Source organism: Anarhichas minor, unplaced genomic scaffold, assembly GCF_050575085.1.
Source record: "Anarhichas minor isolate MPS153535 unplaced genomic scaffold, ASM5057508v1 ptg000007l, whole genome shotgun sequence".
Taxonomy (NCBI): Eukaryota; Metazoa; Chordata; class Actinopteri; order Perciformes; family Anarhichadidae; genus Anarhichas; species Anarhichas minor.
The window spans coordinates 21,230,471-21,246,090 of record NW_027466453.1 but is presented as its reverse complement, the minus strand read 5'-3'; the positions used below and the strand labels follow the sequence as shown (position 1 = coordinate 21,246,090).

Below are 15,620 nucleotides of genomic sequence, written 5' to 3'. Positions count from 1 at the left end.
TGGCCCATTTCTGTTCCCTGTATACAAGTTACAACGAAGCCGTTTTATTCATCTTTTTGATGTTATCTAATCTTTATGTTAATGATGTGCCACTATATCTCTTTAAGTGGCATGACTGTTTGAGACTTTTTAGAATTTTGAATTATTTGATACTAATTGAATTAAATTAACATCTGGGAGATTTTTTTGAATGAAACTGGCAGCTTTTGGTATCCAATTGAGACGATTTTTCAAGAATGAAATAAATGCAACAATTTAAAACTATTCCCCAATAAGAAATAATCTGATATGTGTACTACACAAAATGTTCATTTTCTCTTGATATATTCCCAAAAAAGTAATGTCGACATTGTAGCGACATCTGTCCGGAGTTTAATCCACTTAATCCAAGCAAGGTGCCTTGGAGGCGAATGAGCAGGTGGTCCTGGAGTCCAGGATGAACATGAAGGTCATGAAGCATCATGGAGACACTGAGTTACAGATGGTTTATACCCATAAATACACACAATGACATGTTTCTATCTCTAAATCAACAGTACCACACTAAACACAGCAGCTCAATATACATTCAACTTGAGCTGTAGTCCCACTGAGCAGCTAAACAAACGTTAAGTAGCTAATGACAGTATGGAAGGCATGTAAAAATAGTGCTCGAGGATCATCGCCTGTTGCTGCAGACATGTTCCTATTAACACTAAAAGATCCTGTGCCATATTTAAGTGCAGAGCATAGACCGCTTGTTGCGACTTGATTGACATTTGAATGGAGTGACATTGCCATGTTTGGAGTGTCCGGTTTGCTTCAGCAGGACATTCGTCTTGATAAAAGGAGCCTCAGCCTCCTGCTGGTGTTCACTTAGAGTCCGGCCGTTGGTGAGATCACGTTCCCCTCTGGCCTCTGTAACATTGGTGGCTTTGAGTCAATTCTACTGGGGTGTGTAAACCCGGTAAGTACGATTCAAATTACATTAAAAATCCTTTTTAATTGTTTGATTAATTGCAATTACTCACTTTCTTGCTTTCTTTTACTTTCAGATTTCAACATGAGCTCTGACGCCGAGATGGCCCAGTTTGGGCCGGCGTCCATCTTTCTCCGCAAACCTGAGAAGGAGAGAGTCGAGGCTCAGAACCGGCCGTTTGATGGCAGAACGGCCTGCTTTGTGCCCGATACCAAGGAGCTGTACATCAAAGCTGTCATCCAGAACAAAGATGGGGACCAAGTCACTGTGAAGACTGAAGCTGAGGAGGTAAATATGTCTGTATACAACTAAATTACTACGCAAAAATATTAATGAAAACAATAAAAATCATATGTTACAGAAATAAACTAGAACCAGTTGCTGCTGGGAAGGTATGGAAAAAACACTATATCGCCTCAGCTGGTTTGTTGCTTTTATATTCTCGTTTGTTTTCTTTTTCTTTCCTCGCCGATTGATCCTGAACATCCTATTTTCTCCTATCGATACCATTTCATCTTCTCTTCTCACTTTTTCCCCCCAGACTGTAACAGTCAAGGAGGAAGATTGCCACCCTATGAATCCCCCAAAGTACGACAAGATCGAGGACATGGCCATGATGACGCACCTCAACGAGCCCTCTGTGCTGTTTAACCTCAAAGATCGTTATGCAGCGTGGATGATTTACGTACGTAATTAGGAGGGATATTATCCGCTCTCTGTGTGATTCTCACTCTCTTGCCTCACACACTGTATCTTCTCATCTGCAGACGTACTCTGGGCTCTTCTGTGTCACTGTAAACCCCTACAAGTGGCTGCCGGTCTACGACCAAAAGGTGGTGTCGGCCTACAGGGGGAAGAAGAGGATGGAGGCCCCTCCACATATTTTCTCCGTCTCTGATAATGCATATCAAAATATGCTTACAGGTGAGGAAGAGCGAGGTGTTTTCGAGCCTCTTTCAAATGACAGAGCCTTAAAACTCAAAACTTCCCTCGTTTAAACAAACATACAGACATATCAGTACTAAAGATACGATGCAAGTCTCTCACAACTGTGTTCAAACAATCGGTTGAACCGGCATTTCTACATTTATTTAACTGTGCTGCAGTCTTACTATGTGTTGGATTTGAAAAGCATACATTTTAATTGTGTTTTAATCAAAATTCTGGGGCAAATAGTAAATGCAAATATTTTGGCATCAAAGTATCCATTAGTCTTTTGCACATTTTAGTCTTTTAAGTCACTCTTGTAACTTTAAACTGAGACAAAACTTCACTGAAGCTCATCTTTTATTACCAACAGATCGTGAGAACCAGTCTGTCCTGATCACGTAAGTCGTGTTGCATATTATTATTTTTTTAAACGTGTCGTATAATTCAGTCAATAGCAGACGAACACGTATAGGTGTTCAGGTTTTTTTCTTCTGTGGTCTCAGTGGAGAATCTGGTGCGGGGAAGACTGTCAACACCAAGCGTGTCATCCAGTACTTTGCGACAATCGCAGTGGCTGATGGTGACAAGAAAGAGAACTCGTCTTGTAAAATACAGGTAATCCCTCAACGAGATATATACGCTTGATAAAAATAACACAAAACTACAATGAGATTGTGAGGAAGCTGGCTGTGTTCTGCAGGGAACGCTGGAAGATCAAATCATTTCAGCCAACCCTCTGCTGGAGGCTTTTGGGAACGCCAAGACTGTGAGGAACGACAACTCCTCTCGATTTGTGAGTGTGAGATTTAAAAATGGGATCAGTCAAACTGCTACGGTCTCTAATTCCCCACATCTTTATAATGAACTTTCCTTGTGCACATTCACAGATGATTTTATGTATTTCACAGGGTAAATTCATCAGGATTCACTTTGGATCCTCAGGAAAACTGGCTTCTGCTGATATCGAAACCTGTAGGTTTGTTTTCCCACATTAATGAAGCTCCTTATCTGCATACTTGACAACCGACAGTCATCATTGGATGCGTAATTCAATGCAGATTTGCTGGAGAAGTCGAGAGTGACGTTCCAGTTGACTGAAGAGAGGAGCTACCACATCTTCTATCAGATAATGACCGGACACAAATCAGAGCTCATAGGTACGGTGAGGACGTCACGTCTATAGCAGATGTTTTTGAGGGATAATTAAATGAAACATGTTTTTGTGACTCTCCTCAGAAATGCTCCTCATATCAACAAACCCATATGACTTCCCCATGGTCAGTCAGGGGCAGATCACCGTGGCCAGCATCGACGACAAAGAAGAGCTGATGGCCACAGATGTGAGCTCCCTCCTGTCCATCGCTTTAAGTGGCGTACACACTTTCATTGGCTTTAGCTGACTCTGAATTTTACGTTAACAGATGGCCACTGATGTCTTGGGCTTCACCAGCGAAGAGAAAATGGGCATCTACAAGCTGACTGGCGCCGTGTTGCATTATGGGAACATGAAGTTCAAGCAGAAGCAGAGGGAGGAGCAGGCGGAGCCCGATGGCACCGAGGGTGACGCTTCTCACTTCATGTCTTGCTGTTATCTCAGATAAGAAAACGTGCAGACGGTGTTAACGGAAATGTTGTGTGTGTGTCTCTCAGTGGCAGACAAAGTGGCTTTCCTCATGGCTCTGAACTCTGCTGACTTGTTGAAAGCCCTCTGCTACCCCCGAGTGAAAGTGGGGAATGAATATGTCACCAAGGGCCAGACTGTCCCCCAGGTACCGTGACTGCTCCAAGATTTAACCAGTGATAATGCATGATGGGGTGTATTAATATAAGAAGATAATGCACCTGAGATACTTTTAATATCGGGACACCTTGTCATGACTGCTTACAAAAGTCATGCAAATATATCCCTGATGTTTGTGTCAGGTTGGGTTATCAAACGTAACATTTTCAGGATATTCTCACGTTCGCTGGAAACATTTCATCAGTTGCTAGCTAAACCAGTGCGCCAAATTATCCAAGGTGTTTTTATCAGGTAACCAAATATCAACAAGCTGGTTTAAGATTGATGATGCTGATTCTTTTCAAGCGACTTTATAACATATAAAATCAGTTGGATACAGTGACAAACTCGATGATGCACAGTTCAGTTATAGGGCAAATGTTACAGGCAAATGTTGGACATTATTTCCTTTCCTTTGGTAGAGGATGGTCCAGTGTATCTTATAATGAAGGATATAAGAAAGGAAGCATTGCAGCACCTTTCCTTAGCATTCAGAGAATTCAACCTGCTCGTATCATGGCTGCCACTGAATACTTCCTAAGAATAAAATACTTTTAGACTTTAGGCTTAAACTCTTAAGATATGTCACTTGATACTGATCGGTTAGTGCAAAACCTAACAAACCACCTAAACACCTCAAATCATGCCCTGTTTGGACAAGTTTAAAAACTCTATTTTCATTGTTTTTTAAATCTACGTTTTGTCTTCCTGATTCATGCTTCCTCAAAATCTCCTGATCAGGTCACCAATGCAGTTGGTGCTCTGGCCAAGTCTGTCTATGAGAAGATGTTCTTATGGATGGTTATAAGGATCAATGAGATGCTGGACACAAAGCAGCCCAGGCAGTTCTTCATCGGGGTGTTGGACATCGCTGGATTTGAAATATTTGATGTGCGATGTTTGGTCTCTTTTATGTTCATTTTGTTCGGTCGATGTTGATGAATTCTCAGTGTTATGTTGATGTGTCATGAGTTGATTCTTGTCTTCAGTACAACAGCATGGAGCAAATCTGCATCAACTTCACCAACGAGAAGCTGCAACAGTTTTTCAACCACCACATGTTCGTGTTGGAGCAGGAGGAGTACAAGAAAGAGGGGATTGACTGGGAGTTCATTGACTTCGGTATGGATCTAGCAGCCTGCATCGAGCTCATTGAAAAGGTAAGATTAATCTACTGCACATCAGTTTATATTTCATCTGATTTTAGACACCGTGTACAATGTATGTCTGTGATACATTCAACAGCCAATGGGCATCTTCTCCATCCTCGAAGAGGAGTGTATGTTTCCCAAGGCCTCAGACACTTCTTTTAAGAACAAACTCTACGACCAGCATCTTGGAAAAAACAATGCTTTCCAAAAGCCAAAGGTCATCAAAGGGAAACCCGAGGCTCACTTCACTCTGGTTCACTACGCCGGCACCGTGGACTACAACATCACCGGATGGCTGGAGAAGAACAAAGACCCTCTGAATGAGTCTGTGGTGCAGCTTTACCAGAAGTCATCGATGAAACTGCTGTCTTACTTGTATGCTTCATTTTCTGGTGCTGAAGGAGGTACAACATTGGCAAAGCTTTGGAATAATCAACGTCGTATAGGAAGGATTTATCAAAAGATCCCTTTAACACCCACCGGGCTTCGTACGATGGCAAATACCAAATCATTCTTCTGTCTGCTTTGTAGAGTCGGGTGGAGATGCTGGTGGCAAAGGTGCAAAGAAAGGAGCAAAGAAGAAGGGTGGCTCGTTTCAGACGGTGTCTGCCGTTTTCAGGGTAAAGAAGCGATAATAATCTGTTTTAGATATGACTTCTCCTGTCCTGCAAATATCTAACCACAATTGATCTCCTGCAGGAAAATCTTGGAAAACTAATGACCAACTTGAGGAGCACCCATCCTCACTTCGTGCGTTGCCTGATCCCGAACGAGATTAAAACACCAGGTAGAAATTCACGAGAGAAACTTCAAATACAAAAGCTCTCGTTGGTGCAGTTGAAGATGAAATTTTGCTGTTGCCGATCCATTTCATGTTGACTTCACCGTAGGTATCATGGACAATCACTTGGTCATCCACCAACTGCGCTGTAACGGTGTGCTGGAGGGCATCAGGATCTGCAGGAAGGGATTCCCCAGCAGGATTAATTATGCTGACTTCAAGCAGAGGTAGGCGTTGATTCCTAAAATAGTTTATCCCAAGATATTCCAGTTTGCGATAATCTATTTTTATCCAAATCTGAACAGATACAAAATCCTGAATACCAGTGCCTTCCCAGAGGGACAGTTCATCGATGGGAAGAAAGCTTCTGAGAAGCTCCTGGGTTCCATTGACCTTGACCACACTCAGTACAGATTTGGGGCTACAAAGGTATGTGTCCAAATGCCTCGTAGGTCTACCTTTATCCTTTACGAGCAATACATTGAGTCGTTTCATGCAGCTTCACTACACCTTATTGTTGCAGGTCTTCTTCAAAGCCGGCTTACTCGGCACTCTGGAGGAGCTGCGAGATGAAAAACTAGTTTCTCTCGTGACCCAGACTCAAGCATTGTGTCGTGGTTACCTCAAGAGAAAAGAAAGCTCCAATTTAATTATTCAAAAGTAAGTTTGACACCAAGAATTCTCTTCTACCATGACTGAAACTAAACCAATACCACTAAGAACCTGACTGTGTATCTCACAGAGACTGCGTCTGGATTCTGCAGTACAACTTGCGCTCCTTCATGAACGTGAAACACTGGCCGTGGATGAAGCTGTTCTTTAAAATAAAGCCACTTCTAAAGAGCGCAGAGACCGAAAAGGAGATGGCGACCGTAAAAGTGGACTTTGTCAAATCTAAAGAGGATCTGGTGAAGTCGGAGTCCAAGAGGAAAGATCTTGAAGAGAAAATGGTTTCTATTTTGCAGGAGAAAAATAACCTCCTTCTGCAAGTACAATCTGTGAGTGGCATCGCAAATGAAAACCATTGATCCCAATCATCTAAACCATCATGCATTAGTGTTGTTCTCACTCTGTTTCATTTTTCTTCTCAGGACTCAGAAAACCTTTGCGATGCAGAGGAGAGGTGTGAAGGCTTGATCAAGAGCAAAATCCAGCTGGAGGCCAAACTCAAAGAGGTGACCGAGAGACTGGAGGACGAGGAGGAAACGAACGCCGAGCTCACCGCCAAGAAGCGGAAGCTCGAGGACGAGTGCTCCGAACTCAAAAAAGACATCGACGACCTGGAGATCATCCTGGCTAAAGTGGAGAAGGAGAAACATGCCACGGAAAACAAGGTGTGTGATTTTACCTGTACGGTTTGGTTGTTACCTCCATGTGCCTCCTTCTTAATGGAGCAGGTTATCTCAAAAACAACAGAACATTTCAATAGAATTTGGTTGTTGCATGCTCGGCCATTGGCCAACAAACAAAAGACGGGTTTTTGGTCACCGTGTTAAAAAGCTCCTTGCATTTGTTTTAACAACCTCGATTCTACGGCGACGATCCATAATGAACGTGTTTATGATGCACACTACCTTCTTCAGGTTAAGAACCTGATGGAGGAGCTGGCCGGTCAGGAGGAAAACATTGGCAAACTGACCAAAGAGAAGAGAGCCCTCCAGGAAGCTCATCAACAGGCTCTGGGTGATCTTCAGGTCGAGGAAGACAAAGTCAACACTCTGACCAAAGCCAAGGCTAAGCTGGAACAACAAGTGGATGACGTGAGTGGCTGCAAACAATAATACATTCAAACTCTGGTGTCACTCGACATCCTAATTAAAATTCTGTCCAATTTGCTTTCAAGCTCGAGGGTTCGCTGGAGCAAGAAAAGAAGATCCGCATGGACCTGGAGAGAGCCAAGAGGAAGCTCGAGGGGGATCTGAAACTCGCTCAGGAATCCCTGATGGACCTAGAAAATGACAAGCAACAGTCTGAGGAGAAGATTAAGAAGTGATTCCCGACGCACTGATCGCGTACAGCTTGTGGGAGGATAATACATCTTGGGTTTGAACTGACATCTCGTGTCTTCTTGATCTTGCAGGAAAGAATTTGAAAACAACGAGCTGCTCAGCAAAATTGCAGACGAGCAAACGATTAATAACCAGCTTCAGAAGAAGATGAAGGAGCTCCATGTAATACAACTCACATTGAAGTTGTGCATTAAACACACTGATAACAACCCTCATGCTATGTGCTTTTTTTGTTTTAAGGCTCGTATTGAAGAGCTGGAGGAAGAGGTCGAGGCCGAGCGAGCCGTCCGGGCGAAGATCGAGAAGCAGAGATCCGACCTCTTCAGGGAGCTGGAGGAGATCAGCGAGCGGCTGGAGGAGGCCGGAGGAGCCACCTCGGTCCAGATCGAGATGAACAAGAAGCGCGAGGCCGAGTTCCACAAGCTGCGGCGCGACCTGGAGGAGTCCGCGCTGCACCACGAGGCCACGACCGCCGCGCTGCGCAAGAAGCAGGCGGACAGCAGGGCCGAGCTGGGAGAGCAGATCGACAACCTCCAGAGAATCAAACAGAAACTGGAGAAGGAGAAGAACGAGATGAAGATGGAGATCGACGATTTGTCCCGTAATATGGAAACAATTGCGAAAACCAAGGTGAGATTTTTTTATTTATCCGGAATATACCATTAGCTTAATGACTACCATGAAATACAAGACTTTGAAAAGACTTTGAAAACATCCTTTCACTAAAGTCACAAAGTCTTTAGTCAAAGACTGGGGATCTTGCAGGGTCACTATTTGCAAGACTACATTCCTTTACAAGAAGAGAAACTTAAAAAGACGTAGCTCAGAAAAGTAGACAGACTTGGTCTATTTGACTCTAAATAGACCATAATTTACTAAATGATCATCATGAACATCACTATTTTCACGAGCCAAGGCTAAAACCTTACGATACTTACGATAACATGTTTGATTTTATCGTAACGTCAAGACAAGAGAAAGAACTGAGAAAGCTCAGTTTTATGACAACTTGAAACCAAACAATCAAGATCACAGAAGAGCGCCACAACTCTAGAAAAACTCTCATGATATGAATCCGATTAACAGGGAAATTGCTTGAAAAATGATTTGCTGTTGACGCTGACATGAGGGAGTCCAGAACTGACTTACCTTCACACACCTTTAGGTGAACTTGGAGAAGTCGTGTCGCTCACTTGAAGACCAGCTGATGGAGCTGAAGACCAAGAGTGACGAGGACACGCGGCAGATCTCTGATCTCACCAATCAGAGGGCTCGTCTTCAAACTGAGAACGGTAACTATGTTCCTCTTCTTGTTGGAGTTCATTGAGTGACAGAGTTTAGTATGTTGGTTGTTTTACTCAAGTAAAAGTACAAATACCTCACTTTAAAAAAATACTCTGTTACAAGTAGAAGTCCTGCATTGAAGAACGTAAAAGTAATTTGGATTAAAAATGTCATATTTTAAAAACTCTTCAGATATATTTTGTGTAAAACATTTTACTTAAAAAGTTGTATGAACTAACGTTATCAGATAAATGTAGTGGAGTAGAAAGAGCCTCTGAGATAAAGTTTAAAGATGTATGAAATTGAAATGCTCAAGTACAAGTACTTCACATTTGAGTAACTGTACTCTGTTACATTCCACCACTGTTTGTATTTGTTGGCTCGTCGTAGCTGAATATTCCCGACTGATTGAAGAGAGGGAGAGTCTCATCTCCCAGCTGACGAGAGGGAAACAGGGATTCACGACGCAGGTCGACGAGTTAAAGCGACTCACCGAGGAGGAAACGAAGGTAAAGGAAGATCTTTTGTAAACATCGTTCTGCTTTTTATTGGCTTTTTTCCTCCTCACGAAGCTCCCGATCGGTTGTCTTCCCCCCCGACAGGCTAAAAACGCCCTGGCTCACAGCTTACACTCGGCCCGTCACGACTGTGATCTCCTCCGGGAGCAGTACGAGGAGGAGCAGGAGGCCAAAGCAGAGCTGCAGCGCAGTTTGTCCAAAGCCAACACGGAGGTCGCTCTGTGGAGGAACAAATACGAGACGGACGCCATCCAACGCACCGAAGAGCTGGAGGAGGCAAAGTGATCACTCACTGATATTAAATCAATTAATAAACAATAAATTAATAAACGACTTAACCAAAGGAAGAATAAATGGACTAAGACCCAAGAGGCGCCTCGGTAACATTTTAACAACAGCGGTTTAATGTTTGACAGGAAAAAGCTCGCTCAGCGCCTCCAAGAGGCCGAAGAACAAATCGAGGCGGTGAACTCAAAGTGCGCCTCGCTGGAGAAAACCAAACAGAGACTTCAGAGCGAGTCGGAGGACCTCATGGTGGACGTGGAGCGGTCCAACAGCGTAGCCGCCACCCTCGACAAGAAGCAGAGGAACTTTGACAGGGTATTGTATTGTTCCTACTCACCACATCTCTTTATATCACATCAGCAATCACGAGGAGCTCACGCTTCCCCTGTTATTCAGATTCTAGCCGAGTGGAAGCAGAAGTACGAGGAGACTCAGGCGGAGCTTGAAAGCGCTCAGAAAGAGTCTCGATCTCTGAGCACTGAGCTCTTCAAAGTGAAGAACTCCTACGAGGAAGCGCTGGAGCACCTGGAGACGATGAAGAGGGAAAATAAAAACCTGCAGCGTAAGTGGAATCTTAACGAGATGAAACGTCGTGTTTGAGAGAAGCATTTAATTAAAATCAGTGATTGTTTTTTTAAAACGCAGAGGAGATCTCCGACCTGTCGGAACAACTCGGTGAAGGCGGGAAGACGATTCATGAGCTGGAGAAGTTCAAGAAGCAGGTGGCGACGGAGAAATACGACATGCAAACATCGCTGGAAGAATCCGAGGTACGAGTGATAACAAGCGTAGCCCTCACATATGTCTTTGGCAGTGATGTCAGTAACAACCGGTGTTTGTTTCTTAAAAAGGCCGCCCTGGAACAAGAGGAGTCCAAGATCCTGCGCTCTCAGATGGAGCTGAACCACGTGAAGGCCGAGGTGGACAGAAAAGTGTCGGAGAAGGACGAGGAGATCGACCAGCTGAAGAGGAACAGCCAGAGGGTGACGGAGTCAATGCAGGCCACCCTGGACGCAGAGGTGAGGAGCAGGAACGACGCGCTGAGGATGAAGAAGAAGATGGACGACGACCTGAACGAGATGGAGATCCAGCTGAGCCACGCCAACCGGCAGGCGGCCGAGTCCCAGAAGCTGCTGAGGAACATCCAGGGGCAGCATAAAGTAAGATTATAAGGTTATTATAAAACGTAAATTATGACATGGTGTGTTCAAATGTAATCTTGGAAACATTTTAGGTAAGATTTAGGAGTGAAACTTTGTGAGAAATGGCATCACATTTACCCAAAGTGACACCTTCACCATGTATGTTATCATTACTAATACATTAACATTATTAAAAGGAAAATATTCACATTTGTGAAATATTGTTGCGTTAAAAAACGCAACAATATTTCAACAAAAATTTCCTCTGAATTGTCGTGGAGTAAATACTACTTTAAAGCAGCAGTGCCTCCACATTGTACTTGAATAAATGTATCTACTTTACTTTTTTAGGACGCTCAAATCCACCTGGACGAGTCGGTCAGAGGGCAGGACGACATGAAGGAGCAGGTCGGCACGATGGAGCGACGGACGGCGTTGATGCAGGCCGAGATCGAGGAGCTCCGAGTCGTCGTGGAACAAACGGAGCGGAGCCGCAAAATATCTGAGCAGGAACTGATCGATGCCAGCGAGCGCTCGGGACTTCTACACTCTCAGGTGGGCTGTTCAAGAACTATCGAAACTTATCGAACAAACGCTTTTTATTTTTGATCTGCAGAAGTCACACCTGCTTTATCTTTTTGGCAGAACACCAGTCTTCTAAACAGCAGAAAGAAGCTGGAGGCCGACATCACTCGTCTTTACTCTGAGATCGAGGAAGCCGTTCAAGAGGCCAGAAACGCCGAGGAGAAGGCCAAGAAAGCCATCACTGATGTAAGTGTTTCACGTATTCTGCTTATAACACAGACATGATGAGATTTTATTAATCTTTTTGTGAAACCTCCAGGCCGCCATGATGGCCGAGGAGCTGAGGAAGGAGCAGGACACCAGCGCTCACCTGGAGAGGATGAAGAAGAACCTGGAGGTGACGGTGAAGGACCTGCAGCACCGACTGGACGAGGCCGAGAACGTGGCCATGAAGGGCGGGAAGAAACAGCTTCAGAAGCTGGAGGCTCGGGTATGTTTACTGTTACATAATCATAATAACAATAATGTAAAATGTTTGTGTATTTATCATCTGCACTAAAATAGACGTGATCGACAGTAATGATCAGGCTCCCTCCATCAGAGCTCATTAAAGCTGCTACAAAGAACTTTCCTTTTGTGTTGCATCTATTTTTTAGAATACTGTCTATTTCTGTATATTATTTAAGTAATTTTTCTGACATCAGCAGTCCAACTAAAGCCCTGGAGGCCCACTGGGACATTAAAATGCTTAAGATCATAGAAAGGATCCTGAATTGTGTCCATCAGGTCCGAGAGCTGGAAAGCGAGCTCGAGGCGGAGCAGAGACGCTCGACGGAGGCCATCAAAGGAGTCCGCAAATATGAGAGGAGAGTCAAGGAGCTGAGCTATCAGGTAGAGATGCAACAGATCTGACTTTGTTGGTAATGTACCGAACCCGAACGAGCATTTCAGCGACATATTGTTGTTCAAAAATATCAAATAATGAAAGACAGAATCCAGAAGTTTGTCTCGACTCGTTTCAGTCGGAGGAGGACAAGAAAAACAACATCCGGCTGCAGGATTTGGTCGACAAGCTCCAGAACAAGATGACGGCCTACAAACAACACGCAGAAGAAGCTGTGAGTCAATCTCCATCTGCAGACATAGTATTCAAGATTCAAGGCACTTGTACTTTACTTGAGTATTTACATTTTACGCTACTTTATACTTTTACCACCACACCTCAAAGGTAAATATTGTGCTTTTTACTACATTTGTCTGACAGCTTTAGTCACTTCCTGTCCAGTGAAAACCTCGTATGTCCAGATGTGTTGATGCTGAATGTTTGTGATGAACTGAAGGATGAAGTGTTTCCTTCATGTGTTGAGAGAATCCTCCTACTTCTTAAACATAAACTAAATAAACTCTTTAAAAGACCTCTTGGATCAGCTGGAAAACTCTTTAGAGACACGAGGTTCTCACAGGACAGACGTGATGATCTTATAGAATGTGATGCATTGATGGAGATTAAAATAGTTAAAAACATGCAACATACACATTAATACAGCAGTAATATTAATCCAGTAAAACACTGACTGGGAACATTTTACTGCACAATGAGTACTTTTACTTTAGAGACTTTAAGTGCACTTGTATTAGAGTATTATTACAGTGTGATACCCCCCCCCCCCCCCCCCCCCCCCACTGACTGATACGTTAAACTCTCCAGGAGGAGCAGTTGAACATGCAAATCGCCAGATTCAGGAAGGCTCAGCACGAGCTGGAGGAGGCCGAAGAGAGAGCCGACGTGGCCGAATCTCTGGCCCATAAGATGCGAGCAAAGAGCCGCGAAATAGGAACGAAGGTACCGATTGTCTTTTATTTCATATGCTCAGTAAATACACTGATATGTAGCTGTTATTAATGACTGTGTGATTAGAACTCAGTGGTAGGAGAGAAGATATAAAGCTAGTCATCGGGGTTTTTCTCCCATAAATCTACATTTTTGGCTTCTACAATTAAATCTGATGTTAGAAATTAAACTTCTTTATTTAATCATGAATTAATATAAACTGTTTTTGCATCGTTTGCAGGCACAAGAAGGACAGGGCGAGAAGATGAATGTTGGACTTTAACTCTCCAGCGGAGACAAATGTGCACGACAGAAATGTTTAGAACCAATTATTTAAAAAGTAGTTTATAGTTTATCATATTTATATCACAGCGTGTTTAATCATGTCAATAAATCTTAAGAAAATACATTTGCACTCCTCTTTCAAATAAGTAAACCTTTTTCATTCGTATATATTTAATTCATATAAATCCAGTAATGATGACAACATCAGCTGTTGCTGCAATATTTGTCCCCAAATAATTAAATTACATTAAATCCTCCGTAAAATTAAATGATAATGTGATTTTTAATGAGTGTCGACTTGTTTTACAAGAGATGTAATTCTGTACATATTCATTCTGTAGTATATTAGTTACTTATTATGATTTAGTGGCTGCAGGTTCATTTAAACACAGCGGGTTGCTGTAACTTGATTAAAAAACTTTGTTCGGAAATATGAAATAATAAAGCACAATGAAAAACATAATACAATTATAAAACATGTTTCATTAGAATGTTTAATCAAATGATTAAGCATGTTAATCCATTACATCCTTTAATTATTCTGGTTAAATTAATCTTTGTTCACTCATTTCCTGTCTGGTTGGATTCACAAACGTCTCATTTTACAAATCCAAGTCAAATTTTTATGTTTCTTTCACTGTCGTCGTTTAGTTTCTTGTTCATTGTTTTAGAAAAGTAATAAATGTTTGTAAAAGTAAAGTCATATGTGCTGTTTTCACTCACTGAACAGGTGAATATCTGTACTTCCCTTCTGTATACAGCAATGAATACATAAAATCATGATAATAATAGTAATCATAATAACATACGCCTCTATCTGGATTAATACAAGAAATCAAAGAAAGGGATTTTTTTTATACTTTATTGAAATTTAGGCAACATACGTCCACGACCACAATGCAAACAGTTCCTGGAGCTCATCATTGTTCTGCATCGCTTCGTATTTAAAGCCACGATGTGTAGATTTAGAAAATGTTCTGCTTCGTCTCCCTCCAGTGGTCAACTTAAAAAAGACACTTTAGTGTGTTTCCATTCACTTGTCTGCACGTTTACAATTTGTGCATTAAAAAAATGATTGGAAAAGACATAACAAATTTAAAAATATCACCAATTTTTGAAATGTGTTTAATGCTCGTCTGAGGTGAAAGTTTGTGTATCTATAAAATACAAAGTGTAACAACAACGTCAACTCAAGTTTCAACTGAAGAGCTGAAATCATCAGATCTGTTATCTGAAGATGATCTTCCTCACATTCGTGCTCAGAAACACCGCTTCTGTCCACAGGGGGCGCCACAATCAACACAACGTTAAAGTTCCTCATGGTAGCTTTAAATACAAAAGTCTAAATATACTCAAAAGTACCACAAGTAAAAGTACACATTACACAGAATTTAATATTTATATTACTGGATTTGAATTATTGATGCATTAATGTGTTCATCACTTTAATGTTGCAGGTGGTAGTTTTATTTAAAATAATTATATTTTGTGTTTAAAATCTGTAAAGTAACTAATGTTGTCAAATAAATGTAGTTGAGTAAAAAGTACATTTCCCTCTGAGATCTAGTGGAGTAGTCGTATAAAGCGGCATGTAAACACTCAAGTAAAGTACATTACTTGAGTAGATGTACTTAGTTACATTCCAGCGCTTCATCGTCTTTGTTGTTTTCCATAATTTGAGGTTCTTTTAATTCCATCATCTTGCTGCGTCGTCTTCTTCTTCTGCAACACTTTGAGAGCAGCTGAGTGGACGATTAAATATTCACTCAGCAGCAGTGGATGGAACTTCATTTGCAGTTTATTTTGCTGATTTTCCGGAAATTCTGCCAAAATTTGGACTTCATTTGGATGGAAACTTGATGACTCACTTTTATTTGTCTACAAACGATAACTGAGGTCATAGAAATGGTTAAACAGACGCAGCGCTGTCATACAAACACACACATAATGGCTTTAAACGAAGAAATAAACACATAGGAGTATGTTGAACGCTATCTCATCGTCTCCAGAGGCGTCTCTGTGTCCTCTTAAGGTTTACTCTCCGCTGTCTTTCGCCTGCTGAATGAGACAAAGACAAAGACGTCATCAGTGGTGAAGAGATTCAGTTTGTAACCAGAAGCCGAACCGACTCACCTTCCCCA

At 42.2% G+C, this 15,620-nt stretch overlaps 1 protein-coding gene across 1 annotated transcript; it reads left to right on the top strand.

The window, feature by feature from the left end:
* Nucleotides 1–32: 32 nt before the first annotated feature.
* Nucleotides 33–14,166, top strand: LOC142945173 (myosin-4-like). The gene is made up of 40 exons (XM_076086586.1): nt 33–946; nt 1,035–1,246; nt 1,500–1,643; nt 1,726–1,882; nt 2,259–2,286; nt 2,392–2,503; nt 2,589–2,681; nt 2,797–2,860; nt 2,947–3,045; nt 3,125–3,228; nt 3,310–3,448; nt 3,539–3,657; nt 4,410–4,559; nt 4,658–4,828; nt 4,914–5,223; nt 5,351–5,439; nt 5,519–5,606; nt 5,710–5,827; nt 5,906–6,029; nt 6,124–6,260; nt 6,343–6,598; nt 6,692–6,934; nt 7,184–7,360; nt 7,444–7,589; nt 7,681–7,771; nt 7,850–8,239; nt 8,775–8,901; nt 9,284–9,402; nt 9,496–9,692; nt 9,828–10,011; nt 10,093–10,258; nt 10,342–10,466; nt 10,548–10,856; nt 11,190–11,393; nt 11,484–11,609; nt 11,683–11,853; nt 12,150–12,254; nt 12,386–12,481; nt 13,072–13,206; nt 13,436–14,166. Exons 2-40 carry the CDS (start codon nt 1,043–1,045, stop codon nt 13,475–13,477), a joined length of 5,859 nt encoding a protein of 1,952 aa, XP_075942701.1. The 5' UTR covers nt 33–946; nt 1,035–1,042; the 3' UTR covers nt 13,478–14,166.
* Nucleotides 14,167–15,620: the final 1,454 nt, after the last annotated feature.

What these genes read in the sequence shown, in the direction of transcription:
- LOC142945173 (XM_076086586.1), top strand. Translation starts at nt 1,043, where the DNA reads ATGAGCTCTGACGCCGAGATGGCCCAGTTTGGGCCGGCGTCCATCTTT. An exon ending in CTGGATTTGAAATATTTGAT is followed by an intron (nt 4,560 to 4,657) that starts GTGCGATGTTTG and finishes TCTTGTCTTCAG; the next exon opens with TACAACAGCATGGAGCAAAT. An exon ending in ATTTTCTGGTGCTGAAGGAG is followed by an intron (nt 5,224 to 5,350) that starts GTACAACATTGG and finishes TCTGCTTTGTAG; the next exon opens with AGTCGGGTGGAGATGCTGGT.